This window comes from Paroedura picta, chromosome 12, assembly GCF_049243985.1.
Source record: "Paroedura picta isolate Pp20150507F chromosome 12, Ppicta_v3.0, whole genome shotgun sequence".
In the NCBI taxonomy this organism is placed as follows: domain Eukaryota; kingdom Metazoa; phylum Chordata; class Lepidosauria; order Squamata; family Gekkonidae; genus Paroedura; species Paroedura picta.
In genome coordinates, this window is record NC_135380.1 from 50,853,767 (window position 1) to 50,876,177 (window position 22,411).

Genomic DNA, 22,411 nt, shown 5'->3' on the forward strand with positions numbered 1-22,411 from the left:
AGACTACACCTCCCGGCGTGCCTGGCGGCAGCGAGCCCTCCCGCAGCGGCCCCTGCTGGCCACCCGTGGCTCTGCCGCGCCTCCCGCAGCATCCTTTCGGGCGGCCGCCGGGCTGCAATTCGCGGGGTCGGGGGGGGGGGGGAGGGGAGAGGGGCGGGCCGTGCAGGTGGAGGGAGGAGGGAGGAGGAGGAGGAGGCGCTCCCCGCCCGGCCCTCTCCTCGCCCTCGCCCTCGCCCTCGCCCTCGCCGGGCTTGCCCCTGCAGAGTCGCCGGCAGCCTCCGGAGCTCCGCTGCATCCCGCCTCCGGCTCCGGCTCCGGCTGCTGCTGCTGCTGCTGCTGCTGCTTCGGCGGCGCTGGAGATGCGGCTCTGACAGCCGCCGGCCGGAGCCTCGTGGGAGGGAGGCAGGCAGGCAGGCAGGCAGGCAGGGAGGGAGGCGGCGGCTGCGGGCTGAGCGGCTGGAGACGGGGCGGCGCGCACAGATCCGGCGGCGCCGGGCGCTCGAGGCACGCAGGCAGGCACGCAGGCAGGCAGGCAACCGGTAAGGCGCGGCGGCGGCGGCGGGTTTGGCGCGGGGGCGGCGGCCGACCCCCCCTCCCTCCTGGCTGCTCGGGGCTGCGGGCGGGCGGGCGGGCGGGGTCCCGGGCAAGGCAGCCAGTCGTCCGGCGTCCGTGCGCTGACCTTCGGCTCTCCTTGCGCCTCCTCCGCCGGCGGGCTGTGCTGCGCGGGGCCGGGATCGGGGCCGGGGCCATCCGTGGGGCTGGGGGGCTGGGGGGGGGCGAGGGCCTCCCGGCGGGGCCCTCCCGGGCTGCTCAGCGCCCCGCCGGGGGAAGAGGGCGCTGGAGGGGGCTCTTGGGGGCGGGCGGTTGGCAACCTCCCCTTCCCGGCCCCTTTTGCTCCTCGGGGCTCCCGGCCTCCTTCTCGCTCCCGCTCTGGCTCCGCGTTCGTCAGGAAAGGGATGGGATGGGATGGGATGGGATGGGGGGGGGGGGGTGTCAAACACGATCTCTGGCTTAATCTTCCCTGGGATCGCGCCAGATCTCTTTGCCCCCGTCCTGGCATGTCCGGGGGGGGGGGATGCCAAAGGGGGCAAAATAGTTGGATGCGGAAGCCTGGCTTCCGGCTGGAGAGCGGCTCTTTTGTGGCATTTGACCCCCCTGTTCGGCTCCCTTCGTGGTGATGGGGGGGGGGGGAGGAATGAAGCAAGGCCTGTCCAGGGGCCTGTTTGCACCAGAGTCACAAGATTAATTCCCTCCCCAATTTTTCATCCTCTTGCCGCTCACTCACCTGGCCTCCTCAGCTTAATGGCCTTGGGTGGAGCATTATAATTTGGGCTTTGTTTACGCGGAGGCCCAAACCATCCAAAATCATCGGCTGGAATTGCTGCCTCCGATAGCATCGGAACCCGGGCAGGGAGGCGAGAGCCCTTTTAATTTAAAAAATCCGTGGTGGCACCCAGGAGACAAACCGGCTTTCTTTCGGATGTTGGGCTTCTCTGGGAAGGCATCATAGGCTGATCTGGATAATTATTCTCATGAGACGCCTCCTTTGTGATGTGGCCAAGATGTTAAAAGGCAAGATCCAGGGGAGAGAGCGTAGAAAGGTATGGGCAGTTGAGAAGGCTGGAAAGGGGCAGCATCTCTCCTAAAATGACAGGCCGATTATTGATATTTGGTTGCTGGAGAGGTGTCTCTGTGGCATTAGAAAGGCTAGGAGAAAGACCAGATTTGTTGCCTCTCCCATTAGCTGGAGGATATTACTTTCCAGAGGCTGCAGAAAGAGATTACAGGATGACAGGGGAGCTGTCACCATTAATTTGTGATCGCGAATGTTTTGTCAAGTCCTAGAGTCTTCTTCAGTGCCTGACTCTTCGAAGCCAAAGTCAATAGGAAGAAATGGAGGCCTACCTGCTGTTTGATAACAAATCCGTAGCCAGCTCTGGTGTTTTCTTGATGCATTCAGGAATGCATATTCCCCTCTCCAGTTTATTCATTTCTTTAAAGATATTACTCTTTCTTGCTGCTGGCAAACTCACAATAGTTTGCAATCAACCGATTAAAACGAGTAAGGTAGCCCATTATTCATTTCCCCAGTATGAAAGCCGATAGACTAAAACCTACAAACAGGTTCCATTAAAAGCTCTCCTGGGATTTTTGTGTGTTAGTTTATTTAATATGTACCTCACATGCAGTGACACTGAGGGACTTGTAATGGTTAAGCTTTGTATTCAGAAAACCTAAAAGAACCATCAACAATAAATTTAAAATAGACCAATGAAACTCAGGCTTTCTGTTTTTAAAGACAGGACACAGGTTAGAGTTGCTGCAGGACTGGAATCTGCATGGCAGAATTCTGTACCCAAGCATCCCAGTTGTAATATACAGAGACCATCTTCTGAGAGCATGCTGGCACTCAGTGGTCAAGCATGTGCAGGCTGCAGGCAGAAACCTCCAGGTTTAGCACCTCCAGGCACTGTGGCTGAGCATCTGCTTTGTGTATAGAAGGTCCCAGGTTGAACCCCAGCATCTCTAACTGAAGGACACGTGGAAGACCTCTGCCTGAGACTCTAGAGCAGGGGTGGGCAAACTGTGGCCCTCCAGATGTCCATGGACTACAATTCCCATGAGCCCCTGCCAGCGCTGACAGGGGCTCATAGGAATTGTAGTCCATGGACATCTGGAGGGCCTCAGTTTGACTACCTCTGCTCTAGAGAGCTGCTGCAAGCCTGAGCAGGCAATACCAACTTTGAAGGACCAAGAGCCTGATTCATTCTAAGGCAGTTCAAAGGATCTCAAGCAACGGGAATTAGGGGAAATTATCTTTGCTTCATCCCACTGGAGAGCTTGTAGTCAGAGTAGGCAATATTGACCTGGTCTGGTCCAGTGTACGTCAGGTTGCCAACCTCCAGGTGGGTTCTGGAGTTCTCCCAGCATTATAGTTGATTCCCAGACTACAGAAAACATACCCCCTTGAGAAAACAGCAGCTTTGGACTCTGTTATGCCCTGCTGAGATCCCTCCCCAGCCCCCAGCCCCAAATTTCCAATAATTTTCCAACCTAACATTGGCAGCCTTAAATATGATGCTATTTCATATGCTTTACTGCTCAGATCAGAGAATGTAAATATCTATGGCAGTAGCCAGGAATTTCCGTTGTGTACATCCATACCACACACACTTAGCAAATAAGAATAAGAACATGTTTGTTCCTGTTCTAAACAAACAAACAAACAACATCAAAGATCAGTGCCTACCACCAATCCCTTGCGGAAGAGTCTCCCTCTTGTGCTGTGGATGCTGTATTTGTGTTTATGGAATCATTTATCCCCACTCTTAGGAGCCAACTGCAGAAGTGTTTAAAGCAAACAAAACTCCAATATTTATTTAATCCACCTGGTGTCCATCTAGTTCAGCCGCCTCCCTGGACAGCCAGCAACAGGGCTCAGGGGTCGAGATTTCCCTTAGTCATACATAGTTGGCTTTTCCCAGAGGAAGTCAAAGAGATATTGGTGAAAAGTGCTGTGAAATCACAGCCAGCCAATGTTGACCTCATGGGGTTTTTAAGGCAAGAGCTGTTTTGCCCTGGCCTGCCTCAGAGTGGTCTCCCATCCAAATACAGACTTCTGAGATCGGCCTCGCCGGGACCATCCAGATTCCATGAACGTTTCCACAGGTATTAAAACTACAACACTATTTCCTTCCAGCAACATTCCTTTTCTAAATGTTTCCTCTTGCATGGTTTCAATTTATACATCTGCAGGGTGATAAAAACACAGGGGCCTTCTTGACCCCACTGGAAAAGAAATTGTACCAAGCAGGACTCAGTTAAAAAGATGTTGTTGTTGTTGTTGTTGTTGTTGTTGTTGTTGTTGTTGTTGTTGTTGTTGTTGTTGTTAGGTGCGAAGTCGTGTCCGACCCATCGCGACCCCATGGACAATGATCCTCCAGGCCTTCCTGTCCTCTACCCGGAGTCCATTTAAGTTTGCACCTACTGCTTCAGTGTCTCCATCCAGCCACCTCATTCTCTGTCATCCCCTTCTTCTTTTGCCTTTGATCGCTCCCAGCATTAGGCTCTTCTCCAGGGAGTCCTTCCTTCTCATGAGGTGGCCAAAGTATTTGAGTTTCATCTTCAGGATCTGGCCTTCTAAGGAGCAGGCAGGGCTGATCTCCTCTAGGACTGGCCGGTTTGTTCCCCTTGCAGTGCTTTCCCCTACTTTCTTCAATTTAAGCCTAAAACATATAGGTTTGGGCAACTGTTGATTTTACCTGTTTATGGGGTTGTGTCTTCCAAAAGCTTTGTTCAGATAAGCAGAGTTGATTTTAAGTACCTGCCGTGTACCAAAGAGTCAAGATGCATCCATCTGGGATTCAGATAATTAATTTCTAGAAACCCTGTAGAAAAGGGGAAATCTGGAATAATTAGAGCTTGCATGTCCAGTTGCAGCCAATTTATAGTAACTGCACAGGGGTTTCCAGGCAAGCAACTTTGGGAATTGTTTTCCATTGTCTGTATCTATGTGGGGAACCCTAAACTACCATGGTGGTCTCATTTTCAAGGACTAACCAGGACTTAGTTTTCGAGATCTGATGAGATTAAGTTGGCCTGGGCAATCCAGGTCAAGAGATAGAAGCAGAAGAAGAGCTGGTTTCAAAGCAGCTTACAGACACCTTCCCTTCCTCTCCCTCCAGCAGAGACCCTGTGTGGTAGGTGAGGCTGAGAGCTCTGAGAGAACTGACTGGCCCAAGGTCACCAGCAAACTGCATGGAGAGGAGGAATAGGGAATCAAACCCCAGACCACTGCTCTTAACCAAGACACCAGACTGGCTCTCAAGGACAAAGCAATGAAGATGGTTCCACAGAGGCAACTGATCTGAGTAAACAGCAGAACACGGTCATGATTGCTTCCTGTGGTCCTCCCAAGTGATATTTGGTGATGTTTGTTTTAAGTTGTTTGTGGCAAACATGTCCTGTGTGCAGTTTACAGAGAAGGGACTAGCCCAACCTGTACAGCCCAGGCAAGCCCGATCTTGCCACATCTTGGAAGTGAAGCAGAGTTGGCCCTGGCTGACCCTTGGAAGGGTGGCCTTCTGCCCAGGACCCGGGAGAGAGACAGCCTGTCTGACTATCCAGCTTTTGACTAGATAGTCCAGGCCTTTTCAACCAGGATCTCATGAAACTCTGGGGCAGGGGTAGTCAAACCGCGGCCCTCCAGATGTCCATGGACTACAATTCCCATGAGCCCCTGCTCATGGGAACTGTCGTCCGTGGACATCTGGAGGGCCTCAGTTTGACTACCCTGATCTGGGGTTTCTTGATGGCCTCAGGAGGGTTTCCTGAATGGGTGGGAGTTAATTAATTATTCTTAAAAAATGGTTAAAGATTTATTGTTATATGACCATATAAAGTCATGTCAACCCACCCCCTCCCCAAATGGCCGATGTTGGGCCTGGAGGGGGTGGGGGTGGGTGGGCGAGTCCACAGCTGTGCTTCCCAACCCCATTTTGCATGATTGCACCACTTTGGGGGTTTCTCAATGGTAAGAAAGTTGAGAAAGGCCGGAATAGTCTCATACAAACAGCTCTGATTGTTCATACACCTTCTAAACCAGGGGTAGTCAAACTCCGGCCCTCTAGATGTCCATGGACTACAATTCCTCCTGGGAATTGTAGTCCATGGACATCTGGAGGGCCGCAGTTTGACTACCGTGTTCTAAACACTCAGAACTCCCTGAAGATACAATAAGATAGTGGCTGAGACCTTCCCAAAGAGAAAAACCCATCACTGCTATTGAAAGCCTTGGTTGCCAGCAAGAGCTGGCATTAGAAGGAAAGGGATTCGATACCCCTCTCCCCCTTGGATATAATAGCATTCTCAGTATAATGGCATTCTTATTACCACACCTATATAATACCTAGATCGAATTTAGGGCTAACAACTTCCACAGTGGCTGGAGATCTCCTGGGATCATTGTCACGTGGCAGAGATCACCTGGGAAAAATGGCTGCTTTGCCAGGTGGACTCTGGAGTATTGTGTCACCCTGAGGCCTCTCCCCAAACACTGCGCTCCTCAGGCTCCACCTCCAAAATCTCCAGGTACTTCCCAACCTGGAGCAGAGAACCCCACTGCCATAGATTCCACTTCCAGGGTTTTGAACACCTGGCGCATGGGCGGCCTTGCCTGGGCAGAAGAGTTCCTGGTGGCACCACTTTGGCATCTGTTTGTACCTTCTGAGGGCCTTTCCGCACCCATTAAATGTAGTGAAATGCTTACCTTATGTAGCCATTATATTCCGGCCCCTCCATATGACGTCGCCCACATCCAGCATCTGGGCAGGAACCGGACGGCTACATCCTCCATTTTAAAGCGCCAGTTGGGGAATCGCATAAAGGGGATTTCCCAGCCTATTTAGCACTAGCTAAGGGAGAGGAAGCAGCAGGCAACCAGCAAAAGGAAGGCATGGAGGCTCAAATGCTCTAAAGGCGCCTGCCTCATCCCGCCCTTGCACCCGCCTCCCTCTCACAGGGACGGGAATGTCTTTTTAAAAGATCTAACTTCCTGGAGCAACGAATAGATGGACAAGCGTGCAGGTGATGCCAGAAATAATTTTCTCCCAAAGTTGTAACACAAAACATACCTCTCTAATGTCCCCCACTCCCAAATCAGGATTGAGATTAATTTTTTAAAGTATGAAGACTTGTGGCGTTCAAAAAACACTGCATCTATGATTTTATGCACAGGCGTTTCAACAAAGAAGTGTGAATGAAAAAAAATTAGTGGCCATCACGGGACATTTAAAACATGGAGAAAGGGGATTGGCTGCCTGGATTGATTGACAGGCGGAAGCGAGTAACACAGGGGTAGTCAAACTGTGGCCCTCCAGATTCGCTGGCAGGGTTTCATGGGAATTGTAGTCCACGGACATCTGGAGGGCCACAGTTTGACTACCCCTGGAGTAACATATAAGGCACGTTGCTCTCTTCTGCCATTTCCAGCACCACTTGTGGAGGGTGAAAAACGTGAAAAGATGGCAAACAAGAGCAAGACAGCAAAAAGGTGAGGAGGGGCCAGGAGGCGCGATAATATTCCGCTGGTGTAACACTGTTTTTACCAATATGCAGAAATGCCCTGAGATTTCTCCCTAAGAGCCTCAGAAGAGCCCTGCTGGATCAGAGCAGGGGTCCCTCCAGTCCAGCATCCTGCCTCACACAGGGGCCAGCCAGTTCCTCTGCAGGGCCAGCCACAGGGCAGAGCGCAAAGCTTTTCTCTGATGTTGCCTCCTGACTCTGGGATTCTGAGACTGACTGCCGCTGAATGGGGAGGTTCTCTTTAGTCACCTGCTTAGATTCTGAACATTTCAGTTGCTGCCCTCTTGTCATTCATCTTTCCTTGCCTCTCAGAAAAGGAATAAAGACCCCCGAGAATTCAAGGGGCCGGGAAATAACGCCTGGCCTGGAGGAAAGGGTCCGCTTGCAGTCTCACTATCGGCTCCCTGACTGTTTCTCCCCCCCCCCCCATTTAAAAAATCTTTGTATTTATCCTAGGAGTCATGTTGCAGATTTCCCCTGCTCTTTCTCTGAGTAATGCTACCCGTTCTCATTCTTACGAATTGAGGAGGAAATGCAGTTCTTCCCTCCAGGGCCCTTTGCCGCACTCCCAGCGCTGTTCCCTGTCTCTGAAGATGCCTTCAGCCCATCTCAACAGACAGATCTAAATTTACGCCCAAAAGTGTAGCCAGGATGTCTGTTCCAAATTCTAGAACCGGTTCCTTCCATTGGGGCACGCTCCAAAGCTATAAAACTCAAAGGGTTAGCTTTGGGCTAGTGACTGTCTCTGTCTCTCTCTCTCAGTCTAATTTACCTCACAGAGTTATTGTGAGAAAGAAATGGATTGTGGGGATAAAAGGTAATCGTGCTCATCACCATCCCCTGGAGGGAGGGTGGCGGAAAAAGAAAGAGGCTAAAGGGTGCTGCGACTCAGCTGACACTTCACAGTCCTCCTCCTCAGCAGTTCTCGGAGAGGAAAAGACTGGAACACTCGGCCCGTAGACTCCAAGCAGCCGAAAGAAACATGCCATATGGCCACTCCCAGATCTCATTTCCCAGGGCCTGAACGTGAGAACAGGCACTCCTTTTACCCCTGAAATGCCCTGACTGTACCACATCATGGGCACGAAATGTCCCCCCCCCCACCCACAAACTGAGTGGGATGTAGTGATGGCCACAGGCATTCGTGGTGGAGTTGCCAGTTCTCAAGTGGGAAATCCTGGAGACTTTAGGGGTGGAGCTGGGAGTGGGCAAGATCTGGGGCCAGGAGGGACCTCTGGGCAGCATAATGCTAGGGAGTCCATCCCTCCGTCCCCCTCCCAAGCAGCCCTTTCCTCCAGGGGAACTGAGCTCTGTAGTGGGGAGATGGGCTGGAATTCCAGGGGATCCCCAGGCCCCACCTGGAGGCTGGCATCCCTCAGTCCCCCTCCCAAGCAGCCCTTTCCTCCAGGGGAACTGAGCTCTGTAGTCTGGGGATGAGCTGGAATTCCAGGGGATCCCCAGGCCCCACCTGGAGGCTGGCATCCCTCTGTCCCCCTCCCAAGCAGCCCTTTCCTCCAGGGGAACTGAGCTCTGTAGTCTGGAGATGAGCTGGAATTCCAGGGGATCCCCAGGCCTCACCTGGAGGCTGGCATCCCTCTGTCCCCCTCCCAAGCAGCCCTTTCCTCCAGGGGAACTGAGCTCTGTAGTCTGGAGATGAGCTGGAATTCCAGGGGATCCCCAGGCCCCATCTGGAGGCTGGCATCCCTCCGTCCCCCTCCCAAGCAGCCCTTTTCTCCAGGGGAACTGAGCTCTGTAGTCTGGAGATGGGCTGGAATTCCAGGGGATCCCCAGGTCCCGCCTGGAGGCTGGCATCCCTCCGTCCCCCTCCCAAGCAGCCCTTTCCTCCAGGGGAACTGAGCTCTGTAGTCTGGAGAGGAGCTGGAATTCCAGGGGATCCCCAGGCCCCGCCTGGAGGCTGGCATCCCTCCGTCCCCCTCCCAAGCAGCCCTTTCCTCCAGGGGAACTGAGTTCTGTAGTCTGGAGATGAGCTGGAATTCCAGGGGATCCCCAGGCCCCACCTGGAGGCTGGCATCCCTCCGCCCCCCCCCCCCCAAGCAGCCCTTTCCTCCAGGGGAACTGAGCTCTGTAGTCTGGAGATGGGCTGGAATTCCAGGGTAATTCAGAGGCAGCACACCTTTCAATACTATTGGCAGGAGGCCACATCAGGGGAATGCCTTGGCCTCTTTGGCCTGCTGTTGGCCCTCCCAAATAAGACAGGATGCTAAACTAGATGGGTTACTGGTCTGAACTAACAGGATCAGGAAGAACTGATTAAACCACCCAAGAAATCCCCATTGATCTGGGGCTAAAGGCCACCAGTAGATTCCTTAACTGGAGCTGGACATATTTGGCCCAGTCCCTGGATATAGCTGACGTAGTTTGGCCCAGTCAGACCTGGGTTCAGATTCTCCTCCCTGGTGCTCACTGAATGAATGTGGGGCAGAAGCCTTTTCTCCCTCTCAGCCTGGCCTCCCTCACAATATAGTTGCAAAGATTAAGTGGAGTAGGGCAGAGCAATACAGTCCCTTCAAGCTCTTTGGAGGACTGGAAGGATAAAAAGACATCCAATATGCATTTATATGTAGTCTTTCGTGGTGCAGAGTGGTAAGGCAGCAGACTTGCAGTTTGAAAGCTCTGCCCATGAGGCTGGGAGTTCGATCCCAGCAGCCGGCTCAAGGTTGACTCAGCCTTCCATCCTTCCGAGGTCGGTGAAATGAGGACCCAGCTTGCTTGCTGGGGGGTAAACGGTCATGACTGGGGAAGGCACTGGCAAACCACCCCGTATTGAGTCTGCCATGAAAACGCTGGAGGGCGTCACCCCAAGGGTCAGACATGACTCAGTGCTTGCACAGGGGATACCTTTACCTTATGCATTTATACCCTGCCTTTCTTTACGTTATGCATTTATACCCTGACTTTGGGGACCCAAAGCTGCTTACGAACCCTGTAAGGTAAGATAGTCTGAAGAGCTTGCTCTGGCAGCTTGTAGGTAATCAATGGTTTGACTGAGGGACTCTGATCTTTTTTCCCCTTTTGCCTTCACTTCACTTCTTCCTCTTCTTAATCACTTGTTCCAAACTGTTCTTTTGGTTTCTGTGCGTGGGGTGGGGTGTGGTGGTGTGGGTTTTGGGGCTGCTTTGGGATTTACTGTTTCTTTCGTCTAGTGTTTCTTTCCTCTTTTACCTGAGGGGCAGCATTGTTTTCTTCTTGGGGTTGTGTTTCTTTTAAAAGTTGATTTTTACAGTTCTTTACTTCAGTGCTTTGTTCTGGGGGAGGGCATTGCAGTTGTAGTTTGAGTTGTCCATTCTCCCACTTTGTTAGCTGTTGTATTTGTTGTTGTAGGCTGCCAACTTCGGGTACTGTTGTTCTGCTCTGGTTTCCTGGGTTGGGGGTCACTCTTGCCAGAGCCGTTTGGTTCTGTTCTCACTGAGCAGTTCTGTCAGAGCTCTCTCAGGGTGTCTGGCATCAAGAGAGGAAGGGAAGGCAATTGTTAGACACGTTGAGACTCCTTTGGTTAGTGAAAAGCGGGGTACAAAACCCAGCAGCTATTCGTCCTCTTGACTTTTCTATATTAGTTGGGGGGCGGGGAGGCTGGATGGGAGAGCCTGTGAGGATGGAGCATTCCCCATCTGTGGCTTATATGCGAGTCAATACATTTGCCCGGATTTTGTGGTAAAATTGGGTGCCTCAGCTTATATGCAAGTATACACGGTATGTGTTTGGTGCACAGTCATCCAACAATCTGTAAACGGCTCCGCGGTAATAAATAAAAGGCTAAGGGCAAGTTGGGAGGAGTTGGGGCGGGCGCTGTCTGGGATAAAAACTCGGAGGGGCGAATCAGGAGCTGCGAAGTGGCTCCTGATTCGCCCCTCCGACTGTCACTCCTGGACCAAGTAGGCAATGGTGAGGCGCGCAAAGCACGCCTCACCATTGCCTGCTTGGCCGTCATGGACTGCGCCTCGATGCGGGGAAAGGAGCAGGGATGCCCCAACGACTGCGCCACGCTTCCCCCCTAAAACCCTACCCCCCACAACATGACCCTTTACCCTGCCACCCACCCAGCCACCCTCCCACGTGCCCCTACTTACCATCTCGGCCATCGGCCTGTTCTCCCCTGGACTGCTCCGCGCCACGGCCAGGCCACGCGACCCGCACGGCTGCTGCGATGCGAACAGACTGAGCCACGCATGCGCGGAGTTCCGCGTATGCATGGCTTCCCTCCCCCACGCTACCCCCGCCCACACCTCAACGACAGAGCATGCATGCGCCGACTTCCGGCCATGCGTGGTTCCCCTCCGCCTCCCGCTCCCCCCAAGCCCGAGCACCTGTGCGACCCCCGCTGCGCAACGACAGCCCGACCCGTCCCCACACAGTGCCCTCCACCCACCCCTCCCTAGCGACGCCGCGCGCCCTCTCCCAGCCTCGATTTTCCTGCCCATTTTTAGAAATGGGCTTTATTACTAGTTTAAAAAATAAAATGGCAAAGAGGTGTGAGAGGGGTGGTGGCAGCTGATGGTGAAACATTATTTGAATCCGCCCAGCCAATCAGGAGCTCTCCTGGGAATGCCCCACCCACTTTCCCGAAACACTTATTGCAAGGATCAAGACCAGTGGTAGTCAAACTGCGGCCCTCCAGATGTCCGTGGACTACAATTCCCAGGAGCCCCTGCCAGCATTCGCTGGCAGGGGCTCCTGGGAATTGTAGTCCACGGACATCTGGAGGGCCGCAGTTTGACTACCCCTGATCAAGACGATGACCTTTAAAAGGAGCGCTTTGGACAGTAGGGCTGCAGCTATTCCGACTGTGCTGCCCTTGGACGAGTCCTTCTTTTGATAGCAGTGGGGCTGGGGCTGCATTCATAGCTTCCTGGGCGCAGGGTGAGCCAGAGGGCTGCCAGGCAGGGGACGGGTCCTTGGTCTGTGCGGGTTTGCCTGTGTGTTCAGCTTGCGACCCCTGGGTGTGGCTGCGTCCTTCAGAGGTGAAAGGTCAATGCCCTTCCAATGTGGAAAGCCGAGTTCTTGCACCACAAACTGGGGCTAAACTGGCAAGGGAAACAGGGTGTGCCAGTTTGGGATGGCGTGATTGGGATCAGGGTAGGTGGGTGGAGCGGGAACCAGATGTTTCCTCCAGCAGAGATGGCAGCGGCGATATGGGGAGCAGGTGGAGCCGTGGGGAGGGAGAAGAAGCAGTCATCAAGGAAAGGGCAGGGGCGGGAGGGAGGGAGGCTGATGCAGAGTTTGATGTTGCAGTGAGTCTGATGGGGGTGATGCAGGCGATCCAGCTCGGCCTGTACCCGCCTGCTGCCTCTACGTTTGAAACTGACTGGCTTAACATGGTCACATCTAGGGTTATGTCCTTCAGGGGCCGAAGCATCCAGTCCAGCCGAAGCACAGAACCCTGGTCACATCCCCGCCTGTCCCCGAAGCATCATGAAACCCAAGGTGGGCAATATCAATGTAAAGAGCATCAAAGCAACAAAGTACATTTTTCAAAGTCTCAGACAGGTGTTCTCAGTCAGGGTTTCAGGGTCCCCTGGGGTTTCTTGATGGCCCCAGAAGGGTTTCCTGAATGGATGGAGGTTAATTCATTTTCTACGTATATTTTTAATTTGTTAAAGCATTTCTCATGATATGACCATCGTATATCATATATGGTCATATTGGGTCAGCCACTCCTTCCAAAATGGCCAATGATGGGCCAGGAGGGGGTGAAAAGGGGAGGGGCCCAGGTGGGCGTGGCCACAGCTCTGCTTCCCAACCATGTTCTGCACAATTGTGCCACCTCTGGGGTTTCTCGACGCCTGAAGAAGGTTTCAAGGGTTTCTCAACAGTAAAAAAGTTGAGAAAGGCTGGTCTAAAATAATACCTCGTGCTCTGCTAGCAAGACATTCTCCCTTTTTCCTGGGCTCCAGCAAAGTGGAGGAAATGTTTGGTAGGGTTCTCAGCTGTCACCTGGGCAATCCACAGCGATTTTGGGGGGGAGCTGTGGGAAGGCAGGTTTGGGAAGCGGAGGGAATTTGGTGGACTATAAAGTCCACCCTCCAAAGCAGCCACTTTCTCCAATGGATTTTTGTTTTGGATGGACACCTTTTGTTTTAAAGAGCAAGACAACAATATATAAGGCAGTGGTCCCCAACCTTTTATCACCGGGGACCACTCAACACCGGGGACCACTCACCGGGGACCCCTCAACGCCTTTTACTGAGGCCCAGTGGGGGGGGGTAGTTTACTCCTCTCCTCTCAACCACTGGGAAGAGGGATGGAAAGGCAGACGGGGAGCCCACGGGGGAGGGGGTCCAGGGGATTGCCGCGGCCAAGGACGGCAAAGAGGCCGGCCACCCATCCCCAAACTCCTCTACTCTCAACCACTGTCCTAACGCTCTCTGATCGCTATGGTAATGTTTAAACTTCCCTTCAAAATAAGATACAGACATGCCACAACAAGGAACATAAGGAACATTTTATTTTCATGGAAATTTTAACTCATGACAATGACAAATCAATGGGAACCCTGAGCTTGTTTCTCTGCAACGAGATAGTCCCATCTGGGAGTGATGGGAGACAAGGACACCCGAAGTGTGTTGTAAAGGGCCGGGGGGGGGGATGAAGTAAAGGGCCAGGGGGGGGGGAGAAGGCGTCCTTTGGGGCCCACCTCCAATTAGTCGAAGGACCACATGTGGTCTGCGGCCCACAGGTTGGGGATCGCTAATATAAGGGATGCAGAGAAAGGGAGGGGCTACATAGCAAATCACATATCGAAAATAATTTTTCAACTGTCAGATATCTGAGCTTCCGTGGTTAAGGGAGAGTCAAAGATCACAGCCAATTTCCTGACCGATTGTGCAGTTTTAATGCCATCCCTTATGGAATCATGAGTCTGGAATCTTAAAAAAAAAATCTAATTCCTGATTTTGGAGTGGGGGAACTTTAGATAGGGGGAAACTTTGGGGGATAATTCTTTTTGGCTTTGCCTGCACGATTGAATGCCTATTCATTGCTCCAGGCAGTTTGCTCTTAAAAAAAAAAAAAAAGTCCCCAGGAGAAGGGAGAGGGAGGCGGGTGCAAGGGTGGGAACTGGAGGCAGAGATAGTATTCCTTCAGCTCTGCACATTTCTTTTGGGTGTGGCCTCCTGGTTGTTTAGGGAAAGAGTCACCTTCTGATACGATTGATAAGTAATGTCTACCCACCAGTCACTCCCTGTGCTTGTTATTCTGAAGGAAATTTAATTGCATATCTGTGCAAATACAGTTATTGTGAACAACTTTGCAGGACAGTTTGTACGCAAATGCACACCTGCATACCAGAGTGTTTGATTGGTTTTAGCAGTCAGCAGAAAAGGGTTAGTTTCCCCTCAACTGCTGGGAATTAACCACACAGAAGTACAACAGTTCTTTCACTAGCCAGCTTTCAGTATGTATTAAGTTACGTTCGTCTAGAAAATGGTATCTGTCTTGGAGATTTAGTTCATTGTGGCATAATTAGTTTCTTCCACTGTGTTGGTTAATTCAGACCCCGATGGCCATTATCAAAGGCTAGATAATAATTGAAGTAGATTGATCAGTGGTCTGATTTGGAATAAGGCAGCTTTGTATGTTCTTCATTGATTCACTTCTTCTGCTAATGCAGCCCAGACTAATTTTGCATGTAGTTGGCTTGGAGTCTTCTTCAGCAATCCCAGGACAAACTCTGAATCCAGGGGCACCTTTAAGACCAAGACAATTTTATTCAAGATAAGTGTTGTGTGCACAAACTCTTCTTCAGATACATTGAAATGGAAGCTACCAGGCCATCCATGTAGGTAGAGGGGGAGCAGCTCATTAACATAAAGCATAATAAAGATGGTTAACGAATGCAACAACCAAACTGCAAGAACCAAACTGCTCAGTTTATATGGACACCATTTGCTTGGGTTTAATCCCAAGGGAATTAAATCCCCTTTAATTCCCGTCAGAATCGGAGACTGACAGGAAGATGTACCCTTCTTAATTGTGTAATGCTGAGAGTGATTACGTGAAACCCTGTGATTATGCTCCATCCACGTCCTCTTAAGCGTGGAGGAATCCCATTTTGTATATCATTGGGTCGTATGATGGCCAGCTCCTTGGAAATCATTCTAGGGTAGCCTGCTCAACTTTTTTACCATTGAGAAATCCCTGACACGTTTCTCAGGGTTCGAGAAAGCCCAGAAATGGTGCGATCAGGCAGAAGACGGTTGGGTTGCATAGTTGTGTACACGCCACCTGGGCCCCTCCGTTTCCTGCCCCCTCCAGGCCCACCATTGGCCATTTTGAAAGGTGGGGGCAGGTTGACATGACCATAAATGGCCACCCATTAATTCCCACCCATCTGGGAAACCCTTCCAGAGCTGTCAAGAATCCCCTGGGTTTCACGAAACTCTGGTAGAGAAAGCCCGGTGGTTGCCCTGCTGCATGTTGGGGAGAAGCTGTGGTCCCAATCCAGGGGTAGTCAAACTGTGGCCCTCCAGATCTCCATGGACTACAGTTCCCATGGGCCCCTGCCAGCAAACGCTGGCAAGGGCTTGTGGGAATTGTAGTCCATGAGCATCTGGAGGGTCGCAGTTTGACTACCCCTGTGCCAAGCAGTGCAATAAAGTGCAGGGTCAGTGGTGCGGCAGAACTGAACAGCTGCTCAACTTTGTGCCCACTTATGTACTCTTGTTCTGGAGAAGACCGCCAAGGTAGGTTGGAGATACAGGGGCATCACACGAGCAAGGCCGTAGCTCAGTGGTAGAATGCCTGCTTGCGGTACAAGTTGAAAGTCTCGGAGGTTAATGTTCAGTCTCTCATTTAAGAATCTTGGGATCTTAGGATGAGAAATGACTTTGATGATTGAAGCTAGGCAGAGCAGACAATAGCTGGTGTGGGCGTGGAGCCTTGGCTAAGTAGCAGAATATATCTTCTGCATCCAGAAGGTCTTGGATTTAACTTGCAGCATCGGCTCAAAGGAACAGATGTGCAAGACCCTGAACTCCTTAAGAGTGGCTGCTAGCCAGACTAGTTGGTACTGATCTTGATAGACCAATGATCTGCTTTGTTCTTGGGCAATTATGTCAATTTTATACCCACACAAATGTGCTGGAGAAGCTGAATCAGTTTTTGCATGAAGTGCCATCTTAGATAAACCCTACTTGTGTTTTGCAAGAATTGTCAGGCGAAGTCTCTTTAGGGCAGCTGCACTGGTTTCCCAAGTCAAGGCTCTGCAGATTGCCAACTGATCTGAGACCGAAAGTATTGATCAAACAACCAACCAAGGCCAGCTGGGCCTAATCAAACTATGTCTTCCATGCCACCTCTACATGTGTGATGCCATGACCTTTCTGCTGTTGCAAAAGCACACCTGGGTGTGTTATGGCAGGTGCATTTATACTGTGCAGCTGTATAGTTGATTCCCTAGTGACTCTGACCTGTTCCTGATCTTGGGGTTCCTGGGAAAAATAACCGCCAGTGGCATCCAGAAGCAGACCTCTTCCTGACTGAATCTAGAGCAAGGGGGAGTTATACGTCCACATTGGTGAGGTCTCACTTGGAATATTGTGTCCAGCTCTGGGTGCCACAGTTCCAGAAGGGTCTGGCCAAGCTGGAACATGTTTGCAGAAGAGTGAGGTTGGAATCCAGGCCTTGCGAGGAGAGGGCAAGAGAGTTGGGTATGTGCACCTTGGAGAAGAGGAGGGCCAGGGGAGGGGGGACAGGATAGCTGTGCTTAACTACTTAAAAGGGAGACACGTTGAAGAGGGGGCCAACTTGTTTTCTGCAGCTTTAGAGACAAGGACCAGGAGCAAAGGGTTCAGATGACAGGAAAGGAGGTTCCCCTTAAATATGATTAGAAAGCATTTTCTGACAGTGAGGGCTGTTTGTAAATGGCATATGCTGCTTTGGAGGGTGATACAGTCTCCATTGGAAGTTTTTAGGAGGCAGTTGGGTGGGCGCCTGTCAGGAGTGTGTCTTTTAAGTCCCCAAGAAGGTGGGTGGCTAGCCTGGATGGCCCTTGATGGCCTCTTCCAGCTCTCATCAGATCCTGGCACCTAAGCAGGGTCAGCCCTGGCTACTATTTGGAAGGGAGAGCTCCAAGGAACAGCACCGCTGTAGGGCCAAGGCAAGACCACTTCTGAACATCCCCTGCCTTTTTCCCCCATAAATCAGCTATGACTGGATGGCAAAGAATGAGATAGAGAGAGAGAGTAGGGGAACTTATCCCACAAATTGAATTATTGGGATACCCTCCTTTTTCCTGGAACCTGTCAGAAGGGTTTTAGAAGTCTCCCAAAAAATTAAACAATCATTCATGGAAAGCAGCAGCACCCATCAAAATATGGACTGCAGCAATGCTGGACCTTGTGGTCAAGGAAAGAGCTGCCTTTCATGGGCAATAAATAAATGTGGCACAGATTTTTGGGTCTGAATTTGTGGATTTATTTGCCTATGAACATGTACATATATTAGTTTATTTACAGTGTGAGATTTGTTGACCGCTTCAGGGCTGAGCGGTAAATTTTGGAGACTAATTGGCCCCAGGAGAGCCCTTTTCTCCCCACCTACTTTATATTGTATCAGGGAGAGGAGTATTTTAAATTATCTAGTTCCAAGAGAATGTGAGGGCCCGCCAAACTCGTTTTCCAGGTTTAGGGCGGGCTGTTGGTTAGATGAGTTGAATTGTAACAGTATGGGCAACCTCTGTGAGGTAGCTGAAGATGAAGGACGGTTGCCCAGCTAGGCCAAGACCGGCTTCAGTGGCCTGGTAGATGAGGGAGGGGGGTAAAGCTAGGGATGCCAGCCTCCAGGTGGGACCTGGGGATCCCCGGGAATATTCGCTCATCTCCAGGTGGCAAAGATCAGTTTCAACTGAGAAAAGCACTGCCTTGGAGGGTGCCCTCCATAGAATTATCCTCCCCTGAGTTCCCTCCCCACCCCTGATCCCTGCCCCTCCCAGCTCCACCCCCAAAGTCTCCAGGTGTTTCCCAACCCAGAGCTTTCAACCAGAGGTGAGGCCCTGGACACTCTGCAAGCAGATAGTAACCAAACAAGATGTGCTTGGTTACATACAATTGTAAGATTGAAGACAGGATCAAGAATTGGGGAAACAAAGTGCACCGTGCTGTGACACTGCCGGGTCCTAGGGGGCTGATGCCACCTAGGGGGCTGATGCCCACGCCTTCACACTGGCCAGGTGATACCAGTACACTTTGGTGCCAGTTCTGTGGACCTTCCAAGCCTACCTGGACACATGGATTGTGCCCCTGCTTGGCTCTTGCGGCCCTTTCTTGCATGCCGGGAAATGCCTATCGCCATTTTGGGGTCAGGAGGCAAATTTCCTCCAGGCCAGACTGTCCAGGGAATCTCTTGTTTTTTTGGGTGGGTGGGCATCATCTGGGAATGGAATTGGGGTCCCAGGGAGTTGTGAATTTCCTGCCATCTGTAGGGGGTTGGACTAGATGACCCTGGAGGTCTCCTTCCAAGTCTATGATGTGGAACGTGAGATGCGCAAAAAGGTGGCAGACGAAGACAAGACAGCAAAAAGGCGAGGAGGGGCTGGGGAAAAATGTGGCGCTTTGCCATCCAGCTGGCGTGACGCTATTTTTACTGAGGAGCAGAAATGCCCAAGTGTCTGCTTTCTAGCAAGCTCTGCACTGGAGCATGAAGACGCATCAAGCCATACTTAAAGGCTGCCCCAAAGGTTTCCCTGCCCCAGCAGGGCATTCCCTGAGCCAATTCAATTATGCAAGTTGGCCTTGACTTGTTCGCCCTCAGCAACAAAGATCAGCTTTTAGCTGAATAATCTTGGCTTGAGGATCGTCTGGAAACTGCAGAGTCATATGAGGATTTACAAACGCTCTTGGCAAAGCGAGTGCTTTTCCTCCTGGGTTTCCTGTTTGCTACCCGGCTTCCTGTTTCTCAGGTCCCATCAAAGGAGAGGCTGAACGGCAGAAATTTGCCTGGAGTTCAGGACAGAAGCATCTGAGATCTCCGTGGCACATCAAATCCGACCCTTTAGACATATCTATCCATGCAAGGCACATAACATGTTGTATAATGGGTACAGTTTGGACCAGCATTGCATGAAAAGGGGCACTACTGTGCTGGAAGAAGTCCAGAAAAGGGCAACCATGAATCAAAGCAGATCAGATTCAGGGTCTACCCGGGTTGCATTTTCTCAGACATTTTTGACAAGTTTTATTAGGTATGTGGGGCCCTGATTTGTTTGTGGGAAATGCTCCACACACCCTTTAAATGACTGTACTTGAACGTAGGGGCAATGCTGTTTACCAAAGCCGTGTGGAGATGTTGAAAAATCTTCTTTCCTTGCAAGGCCTGGATCCAAATCAGCTCTGCATAGAGCTTGAACTGAAACTTTTAAAGATTTTATTAGCATTTTCTTATAAATAACAAAAACAACAATCATAGCAGGCTCTCTGTTTGGTTGGGACTCCTCGCCTTCTTTACCCTCAGTGTAATAGGGGTGGCCAAACTGCAGCTCCCCAGATGCCCATGGGCTGGCAGGGGCTCATGGGAATTGTAGTCCATGGACATCTGGAAAGCTATAGTCTGGCCATACCTGGAGTAGGACAAGCCTCTGTACTTTCCCACACAGTTTTCCAACCATGTTGATCATGAGGGCAAAGGAGATAGGTAAAGCATTCTGCAAGCGGTTATTTAGGCAAACACCCCCTTTGCTTCTCCCCGTGGCTGCTGGCTCCTCACCTTGGCCTTACTGCTGCTGCTTTTAGTTTTAAAGGGCTGGGAACTCACTTTTGCAGCTTGCAGCATGACTTTGCTTCTACCCGTGTTCGCTTTAAAAGGGATGGCATTCCTTTAAGAGGGCGGTAGCGAGGGGGGGGGGAAATTGTGCACAGTGGCGCATAGTTCAGGATCAGCACAGCAAATAACCTCCAGCATTTTGCAGATGCAAATGGGAAACACTGTAGTTTACTGGCAATACTAATACTTGAGGAGCTGGATGCCCAGCTGTAAACCCACGGGGAGTTTCTTTTGGTTAAGACTTGATCAGCCTCTTCCAAGGGATAAACACGTGTTCTGTTTTCCAATTATGTGTCCCGATCTTCAAGTACTCTTCCTTTATGAATGCAGGAAGATGTAATAGTTATTTAAAAGGTGCAATGCACCTTGCTGACTGCAGCTTATGAAATGAGTGGATGCGTGCTTCGTGGCACCTTGAGCATTCATGTGTGAACAATAACTTCCACATGCATTGAAGCAAGAAATTCCACTCCTCTCCAGGTGAGAGAACTCATTTCACCTGGATAAAATGGTGGCTCTGAAAGGTGGACTGTAGGGCATGATGCCCCCCCCCCCCGTATTCTGCCCTCCTCAGATCTCCCGAAATTTCCCAACCTACTCAGACCATTTATATTTATTTTCTTCATGTAGACCCCCTCTTTCTCTCCAAGGTGACTTATATACTATTCCTGTCAGTCTGGCAGGAAAATGGTGCAGTAGCTTGAGGCATGGTCACAGCAGAGCTGCATTTTGGTTTTTGTTGGCCCTAGACGTTTTTGCCTTCAGCTGGGTGGCTCAAGCAGAGCCATCTGAAACTCAATGTGGCCAGGACGCAATTAAACATTGCACCCCTGGCGAGGAATCTGGGGGTGATCCTGGATGCCTCCCTTTCTATGGAGGCACAGGTCACAAGGGCAGTCCATCAGGCATTTTACCAACTATGCCAGGCAAGACTACTAGCGCCCTACCTGTCCTCAGAGCACCTGGCCATGGTGATCCATGCAACGGTCACCTGCGGAATTGACTTCTGTAACTCGTTCTATGCAGGTCTGCCCTTGTCTGCAACCCAGAATTTGCAGCTGGTGCAAAATGCAGCTGCTAGGGTCCTCACAGGAACATCTTGGAGGGCTGATATCCAGCCTGTGCTGGGGCAGCTGCATTGGTTGCCAGTTGTAGTCCAGATTAGGTTCAAGGTTCTGGTTTTGACCTTCAAGGCTCTTTGTGGTCTGGGACCCACATATCTGAGAGACTTTCATCTTATGCCCCCCCCCCTCCCCTGCAGGGCTTTATCCTCTGCAAGCTCCAACTTGTTGGTGATTCCGGGCCCCTGGGAAGTCCGCCTCAACCAGGGCCAGGGCCTCTTTGGTCCTGGCCCCAACCTGGTGGAATGAGCTCCTGGAAGAGCTTTCTGCATTCCGCAGGGCCTGTAAAACGGTTTATGGCTGAGGCCGTGGCAGGGAAGATCATGGGTCCCTCCAGGAGAGAGACTCCAGGCAAGTCTGTCAGGCCACACCATCACCAGTACGAACCATCATAATCCATGATGCCCCCATGATGCACCGTGAGGGGATTAGTGGTGGGGCAGGAAGATATCTTTTTTCGCCGCCAGGGTGTTTGTTATATTTTAATGGGGTTATAATAATTTTATGTGGAGACAGTTTGCCAATAGTGATGGGTAACAAATCCAATTTAATAATGGTAATGATATATTTTTTAACTTGAGGAAGAAATTAAAACCTTGCTTTTAACCCCGAAAGTTGTTTTCTTCTTCTTTTGATTTTAAGAGAAATTAAAACATTTATGTGGGCTCTGGGCACTGTGCCTAGGGGCCAGCTTGGTGTCATGGTTAAGAGTGGCTGCCTCTAATCTGGCAAGCCGTGTTTGATTCCCTGCTCCTCCTCCACATGCAGCCAGCTGGGTGACCTTGGGCCAATCAAAGTCCAGTTAGAGCTGTTCTCACAGAGAACAGTTCTGTCAGAGCTCTCTCAGTCTCACCTACCTCACAGGGCTGAGAAGGACCTGTTGTGGGGAGAGGAAGGGAAGGCTTTGGGACTCCTTTGGGTAGTGAAAAGCAGCGTATGAAAACCAACTCTGCTTCGCCTTCTGATGGGTAAGTCTGCTGTGAGTCACAGTCATTTGTGCTGAGCCCTGACTCCTCGCTGAATAGGCTTATAAGTCTGAGCAAAGCTAGTAGTGGTGACAGCATTCCAGTTGAACTATTCAAAATCTTAAAAGACGATGCAGTAAAAGTGCTAGACTCAATATGCCAGCAAATTTGGAAAAATCAACAGTGGCCACAGGATTGGAAAAGGTCAGTTTACATTCCAATCCCAAAGAAGGGCAATGCCAAAGAATGTTCAAACTACCGCACCATTGCACTCATTTCTCATGCTAGCAAAGTTATGCTCAAAATCCTACAAGCCAGGCTCCAGCAATATGTGGACCGAGAACTTCCAGAAGTACAGGCAGGATTTCGAAGAGGCAGAGGAACTAGAGATCAAATTGGCAACATACGCTGGATCATGGAGAAAGCTAGGGAGTTCCAGAAGAACATCTACTTCTGCTTCATTGACTA

At 51.1% G+C, this 22,411-nt stretch overlaps 1 protein-coding gene across 3 annotated transcripts in view; it reads left to right on the forward strand.

The window, feature by feature from the left end:
* Positions 1-224: 224 nt before the first annotated feature.
* The window catches only part of SLC27A4 (solute carrier family 27 member 4), a 66,977-nt gene continuing 44,790 nt past the window's right edge, over positions 225-22,411 (forward strand). Inside the window, exons 1-2 of one of the 3 annotated variants that reach the window (XM_077305054.1) lie at positions 225-539; positions 12,431-12,525. In XM_077305054.1, the coding sequence (XP_077161169.1) occupies positions 12,514-12,525 (12 nt within the window). In that variant the 5' untranslated portion in view covers positions 225-539; positions 12,431-12,513. The remainder of the gene's footprint in view (positions 540-12,430; positions 12,526-22,411) is intronic. The other 2 variants (XM_077305053.1, XM_077305055.1) reach the window with 2 other exon arrangements.